This window comes from Acromyrmex echinatior, chromosome 9, assembly GCF_024713525.1.
Source record: "Acromyrmex echinatior isolate Ae372 chromosome 9, ASM2471352v2, whole genome shotgun sequence".
In the NCBI taxonomy this organism is placed as follows: domain Eukaryota; kingdom Metazoa; phylum Arthropoda; class Insecta; order Hymenoptera; family Formicidae; genus Acromyrmex; species Acromyrmex echinatior.
This window is the reverse complement of record NC_141860.1, coordinates 3,043,885-3,051,294: the sequence shown is the minus strand read 5'-3', so window position 1 is coordinate 3,051,294 and position 7,410 is coordinate 3,043,885. Positions and strand designations below refer to the sequence as shown.

At 40.1% G+C, this 7,410-nt stretch overlaps 1 protein-coding gene across 3 annotated transcripts in view; it reads left to right on the top strand.

The window, feature by feature from the left end:
* The first annotated feature begins 205 nt into the window (after positions 1-205).
* LOC105151200 (ras-related and estrogen-regulated growth inhibitor) overlaps positions 206-7,410 on the top strand; it is a 43,277-nt gene continuing 36,072 nt past the window's right edge. For 2 of the 3 annotated variants that reach the window (XR_015546104.1, XM_011064758.2), the window contains exons 1-2: positions 206-767; positions 3,409-5,046. Coding sequence is in view for 2 of the 3 variants with exons in the window: in XM_011064758.2 (XP_011063060.1) it covers positions 4,986-5,046 (61 nt within the window). In the remaining variant the exon portion in view is untranslated. Of the gene's footprint in view, positions 5,047-7,410 lie in introns of all 3 variants that reach the window. The other variant, XM_011064757.2, reaches the window with a different exon arrangement.

The window sequence follows — 7,410 nt, the reverse complement described above, 5'->3', positions numbered from 1 at the left end:
TCATCGTAACGCGACGCGACGCGACGCAACGCGAAGTGCAGCAGTACACGGCGAATGAAAGAGGCGTGCAATCGTCGTCATCGTGGTCGTGATCGTGGTCGGGTCGCCGTCGCCGCCGTCGCCGCTGTCGCCGCCGTCGCCGCCGCGCCGTGCCGGTCTCGGTGAGCGAGCGCTCAGTTCAGCGCAGCCAAGTGCATATTAGACGAGGCAGCCGCGAACGCCGTGCATTCGCCGGCGAGCGCTCGCTCAGAGTGGAGAGTGCCTGCGACTTGCGAGTGTGTACCGCGTGTTTTTACTCTCTTTCTCTCTCTCTTGCGCGCGCGCGCGCGCGCGTTCGATCTCCTCACGTCAAGTGCCACGCTGTGCGGTGCGACCGTCCGAAATTCGCGAACGCGAATATACTACTCCAGGAAATTCCACGTCTGGAGTTCACGTTCTTTATGTGTTTCAAAAATCACGCATTTCTCGGCGATAATCATTGTCGAATTTGCCAAGTGCGATCTCTGACCGTCAAGTTGTGAATGGACACACGAATCCTCGGGTATCGAGACGTGTTCTTGAAATAATCGTGGAGTGGTGCTCAATGCATTAGAAGAGTTTAAGCTTTCAAGTGCTGTTCTCGGGTTTCTAAACATTTACCGCCGGGTTGACGTATCACAGCGATACCGAGTTGTGACCGGCGAGTTTTTAATCGATTTTTGATCGCTGAATTCTAACTGCCACGCTCCAATCCAATAATTGTGCAAGTGTAACTGTTAGGATATCAGGTAATTATTCTTAGAAAGATTTTTTAGAAAGATTCATCACTTTGGTTCGCTTTTGTCAGGGCTTAAAGGTCATCAATTGATCTCTAAGGTTAATTATAAAAGTTAATTTCCTTATTAATGCGCGTAACTTAATGTGACTTAATTAATATCGGATATGCGCCGGATCGGCGTGCGATTCGTTGAAATATCTTGGCGGAACGCTCGCAAGTGGAGAAATGTATTATTTAATCCACGGGTCATCGGCCTTCCTAGATGCGATTAACGCGACTTCGCGATCGCTGTTAATCGACAGAATTAATTTATACATCAGGAACTTCGCGTGCGTTAATTGAAATCGCTTGTGCGTATATTTCGACATGAATAACGCAATTATCGATTCTTCCAGCGTTGATTAATTCTCACCGTGATTAATTTTCACCGATTAATTCTTAACCGATTGTCGCTTTTGATGTAACGCAGAAAACTGATACGTACAATTTACTTGATTACAATTTTCGTCAATCGATGATCAAGGATCGAAGCAGATCGAATTTTCGAAAAACGCGGGAAAATAGAATCGTCGTATCGCACAAGAATTCTCCGAAGAAAATCGATCTTATTAAATAAACAAGTGGCGCATCTGCGCATCTAGTATTTACACATCGTAGACTTGCTACGTGCGAAGAAACCGATACCTTGGTTTCCGATTACGCTCCTCTATCGCGAGCAACGAGTTGATTTCTCACTTACGTAGACGATGAGCAGAAACATTTGTGACAGATATGCCGAAATTTAAGTAGGTAGATAAAGAACAAAAGTAAAGAATCTAATCAATCGTGTGACTGCGAAATATTCGATCGAATTAATTACTCAAGACTATATTCTCGGCCACATCATTTTATTTAATACATATAATTTTTCTCCGTTTGACATTATTCGAGATATAACACAAGAGATTTGATTAAATTTGATTTGATTTGATATTTAAAAAATACTCGATTCAATTTGATTTATTTTGAAGAGTGTGGAAGATAAGATAATCTTGCAAAAGCAATTTTTTTTTTTAGCACGTAAATTATTTTATAGTAGAGTATATTTTTCGAAATGTACTTATAGCATGGATGATTCTTATCGTATTATCGACGATTTTATATTTGTTGTCTCTTTGAAAACGCTGAATTAGTATTTGTTCAGAAATATACTATATCACAATCAATAAACATTTATATCGGTTAAACATGTCATAATCACGTATTTTGTCGAATCGTTCTTGCGTTTGCTGGATTTTTGAATGAAAATTTATTTATAACTCATTCATTCTTGACTTTACTTTGACCGCGTTTCTGTTATTAGTGTCCGTGTAATGGAAGTCTGTTATATAATATAATGGATATGATTAAAAATTTGTTATTAAATAGATAATTAAGGTAGATAATTATAAAAGGTAGTTTATTATTTCAAAACTATATGATCTGAATTATCATTTTATTTCAATCATACTTCATTTAATTTAGTACGTGTCGCAATTTACGGTCGTGCTTTGTTGTTCAACATTGTGACGTTCGCGATATGGTCACATTAAAAGAATTTCTCGTGAATAATATCGTCGCAATGCGCCCTGAAAGATAATGAAGTTTAATACGTGATACGGGACGCGTTATCTAATCTAGATATCATTTAAAGCGTAGTAGAAGCGAGAATTAGAGACGTGTGACGACTTGCGAATTTCAGTGCGCAAAAAGTTGATTTTTTGCGCGTATTTTATCACCTCGCGTATTATTTTTTTAATTCATCTATCGACCAATCGCATTATGCGTCAATGCTTTTACGGAGCAAAGTTACATTTTCGTATAATAACATTGTGATTAATCAACGAATTTAAAAACTTGCTTTATTTCTCTGTTACATTTGTCATATTTTTCATCGTTATACGTTTACTACTTCGTCATTGTGTTTCTCCATTAAGTATTCCTCTGCTACGTTGATTGCTTTCTCGTTTTCCTCTCAGTCGCTTTCCCGTTATACTATTTATTTAATATTGACTATTGCTTAGATATTTTATTCTAATTACGTAACGTAGAATATCTGAAGATTTCTTATCAACGGATTAAAAGTACTCGTATCGTAATTGCAAAATCGTAAATTTTAAGGAGTTATTTTTACAAGTTATTTTTCTTTGCAAGAAATTCTTTTTTCTTGCTTTACGTAAACGGAGAAAAGAATTAAAATGCCTCATTATTTTATGGCGCCAATTATGCTCCAAAATGGCTTAATCTTTCATTCAAAATTAAACCCGCCACTTCTCTCGAAATATTAAAATTAGCTCACGGTGTTCGGCAAAAAAAAAAAGAAAAAAAAAAGAAAGAAAAAGAAAAAAAAAGAGAGAGAAAACAGCGAAACAAAAAGTTGCGTGTCGCTGCGGGGGATGAATGCATCCTACTTTTCTCGCGGTCGTCGTCTGCCGTCGTCTTCGCGCGCGCGAGCGATAAGCGAGTATCAGTATGCGTGCATACGCGCGTGCGTGCGTGCCTGTCCTTTTTTCGTAATCGCCGACGTGTCGGCGGCGCCAAGCTAGAAGACGCGGAGGAAGGCCGACGACCCGTTATAAATGGAACCAGAGAGACGGCATTTCTTGAATCGCTGCTTGTGTTGTTATTCGCAGCGCAGCGTCGGCCGCTGCGGGACGAGTGAACGAGCGAACCAGGCTCGTTCGGAAACCACCCTGGCTTCCGAAGGTGCGAAAAAGGAGGAGACCGTAATTCTGAATCGTGCTGTCCAGTTTGACGTTCGGTGTGAGGATCGGGGAAAGGAAGAACGGAAGAATTTAGAGGAAATCGAAGAGGAAGCGCTTTCTTCGTATTTTTCATATTTTTATCAAATTAATTAGTAACGCTAAATAATGCGTTGACACTTGATGAGAAAAAAAAACAGAAAGAGAGAGAAAGAGAGAGTGAGTGCGGATCAGCTGAAATCCTTGGTTTCTACTTAAAACTAAATATCGTAAGTGGACCAATAAGTGGATACTAGTCGTTCGGATAAGAGACAGGCAAAGGGAACGATTTATTTGATTAATATATACAATCGTTTGACAGTTGGAGAACAAAGATTTTACAGAAATCTCTGTCTAAGAGATAGAGTCTTACTGGAGAGAGAAAAGGACGAGAGGAAAACAAACAAACGGCGTCACGTGACATTTGTCATCTTGAAGAAGAAATCGTGATAAGATAACACGGCGGTCGTTGCTGCTAATAAACGTGCTCGAGAGGGCACATTGTGATTTTCTTGACGAAGGACGCGAGATTGTAATCGCGGCTGTCATTCTTGAGAAAGGAGCTCGATCGCGCTCGATTCGGAGCTTCGCAGTGAGTCACAAGAATCGTGCAAGATCGGCGTGTCGTCGCGCGGCTGCAAAAAGGAGGCTGTATTACTCAACACGCGGCTTTATCGAGGATCCCGCGCGAAGGAAGAATCGCGTTCGACATGCCAGACGGGGACTCGTAATCGCGGTTACGTGGTTCTCTCTCGTTCACCAGGTAGAAAACGACACACGGGAATCTCCGATATCGGCTGCCTGTTCATCGATCGTCGCCCGATGGTTTCCTCCGAGTCGCCTGGAATTAGCAAGGAAGATTCTAATTAACGCTGCCATTAATAGCTCCATATCTAAGCAGTGACGACTTCAGCTGATGATTAATAGATAACCGCCGATTAAATACCTGATCGAGGCAAAGAACGAGAGCGAGAGGAGAAGGGTTTTTCGCTGTTTTCTTTTCGAAATAACGTTCCTGTGCTTCAACACTGCGCCATAATCATCAATTCTCTATTCATTCTACGTAATTCTTCTGAAACGCTAGATTAAGATCCGTACGGTTTCTTTGCCTCGAAAACTCTCTTTCTTTCTCTTTTGCGTGTAAACGAAAGAGAATTTAATTAAGTGCACGAGAGATTAATTAACGATTGATAATTATACCGCTATGAAATTGAGCAATGATGACTTGAGCAGATGATCGACTGTTCGTTACAATAATTAATTTCGTAAGAGTGTTGCGAGTGTCGCGTGTGCTCGAGAAGGACATCGGCCCTTTTTGTGCGCGCGAGTGAATGTCGGTGTTCCGTTGAGGAATAATATGAGTAAGTAAGTGACGGCGGTAAAGTGCAAAGTGATGTAATTGGTGCATTCGCTGCGGAGGCAATGTGTGATGCCAAATCAGCCCGAATGACACTTAGCCCACGCAGCTGATGACAAACGTAAACAGGATCAAGGTGGTCGTCCTCGGCGGCCCCAGAGTCGGTAAATCAGGTGAATCTCTTTTTTTTTTTCTGTCTTTTCACTTTGCTTCATTCTGATGTAAAAACAATTTCATTTATTTTCATCAATACTATTATCAAAATCACAAAATTTTTTTAACTCAACTGAATTAATTCTGTTGTAAGTATAATTAACCAAATTAATTCTAATTACTAACGGTAAGTTAACTCTTCGTCTGTAATCTCTGAGTTTTATCTAGTTTAAGTTTTTTTACTGTTTTAGCTTTGCAAAAAAGAATTTCATTGCTAACAAGATATTTTTAGTGCCCTCTTTTATTTCAGAGAAATTTAAATGAAGTTTCACTGATTTCAAACGAAGAGTTAATTTATTTGCTTGAAATTGCAAGAAATTCTAATCAAATTGTACGATGTGTGTGTGTGTGTGTGTGTGTGTGTCGCTTTGCCATTGTTTTGTGATCTACGAAGAGGAAGGTTTTGCACGTTGACCTTGCGCGCGAAATTAAATCGAATCGCGTTAAAACGGATAACGGAAAATACATCTGCCGTAGCAATGTCGAGACTTCCTATACGAGAACGTGATGCGATTGGAACGCATCGCGTCGGAAACGATATCCCCCATTCGGTGACGAGCGAAACGGCGAAAAAAGATACGCAGATCGATTATGGCGCAATGTCGTGAAATATTGAATCACGTCGGAAGGACGTTCATTATGATGGACGATACTAATATCGCGTCGTCGTGCAGCGTGTAATTTCTGCGCGTTGTCTAATAGCGCACCGACGCAACGCATTGAATGAAAGTGCCGTTAAGATGGATACGCATAGTCCGTGGAATAATACGTTGCATTAGTTAACCCGACAGTCGCGCGACGCATACAAAGCGAGCAAACGAACGGGCGATAAGGCGGTTCGCCGACCTCGGAATAAATCCTATTAATAACCGCTAGGACCAGCCACCTTAATAAAGGCGCGCTCTTCGTTTTATTCCGATCTCGTCCGATCTCGTACATGACTCTCCTCTTTCTTTGCATCACCAACTTTGCATCTTCATATTATTAAGTTACCGGAATCAACCGATCGTCTACAAACCATCTCATTGGCTACGTTCGGAGTAAAATGTTTGTTTTGCAACTGTTGGAAGTTTTCTTCGTGCTGATTGAATTATATTTTTAAGCTGATATTCAATAGCCGGGTCTTGTTTTATAAAGTCTTTATCTTGAGTATTATTTCATTATGTTAATACGGCTCTGTGATCGTTTCGTCACATCTTCGTGCTTAAGATGCACCTTGAGAATGTAAGAACCGATTATGAATACCGGATCTCAGAGCTAGAATAATTCTATCTGAACGAAGAAAATATTTGATATATAATAAAATAAACATTTTTTTGGACACGGCTATTGTCGAGTTATTATATTTGAAATTGCATCTTTCTAACACTGTCGTAATTATATATCTTTTTAAAATGTTGTATCTCGTAATGTCGAATACCTTAAATTCTTCGATCGTCGTCTTAAATTTTCGCATCTTCGAATAGAAAGTTGCGTCGCCTGTTGGCATCGTCATCTTGGAATATCACAAATTGCCGTTTTCTGTCGGGATTATCGCATTTTTTTCGGGAACATATTTATTTAATTGCGTTTCGTTATTTTTGCATTCGCACGTTTCATCGTCCACGATCTTGATTGCTGTAAAACACGCGACAATGTCGTCTGTTCTACTTTTTGCGGCAAAAACGGTGCATTCTCACCGCGGCGACGGCGGCGATGGGAAGAGGGATATCTCGACGGGAGCGAATCCTTAAAAGTCTCCTGTGAGACCCCGCTGGGTATAATAAGGACCTCCGTGGACGTTATCGGATATCATTTCGCGTGACCGAGAGGGGAGGGGGAGGTTGCCATGAAAAATCCTGCACGGTTGCAGCAGCAGGTTGTAAGATCTGGACATTCGATACATCCGTTCTTGCCCGCGGCATTCGATTTTGAATTCCAAATTTATATCGTAACATTTCTTCCTCCGCATTTTATCGCACCTTCGCCTGACACACTCCCGTGTACACGCGAAATAACCGTAACTCTTCTATAATAAAGGAAACGAAAATTTTGCTTGGAAATTTGGAATTTGGTTGTTGCTATTTAATCTTTATATTAATCTTTATATGTCACATTACAGGAATACTTGGGTATATCACATCCAACCCAATTCAATCGCTTATAACCTTCATAAAAATGTATATATTGTAAATAATTTGTTTTCAATTGAAATGTTAGATATTAAGAAAATATCTAACGGTAATATCTAACGAAAATATATAACGGTAGCAAGCAAATGTATTTTTTTTGTGAATTTAAAAAGAAGTTTTATTACAAAAAGTTAAAACAATGGAAAAAGTATT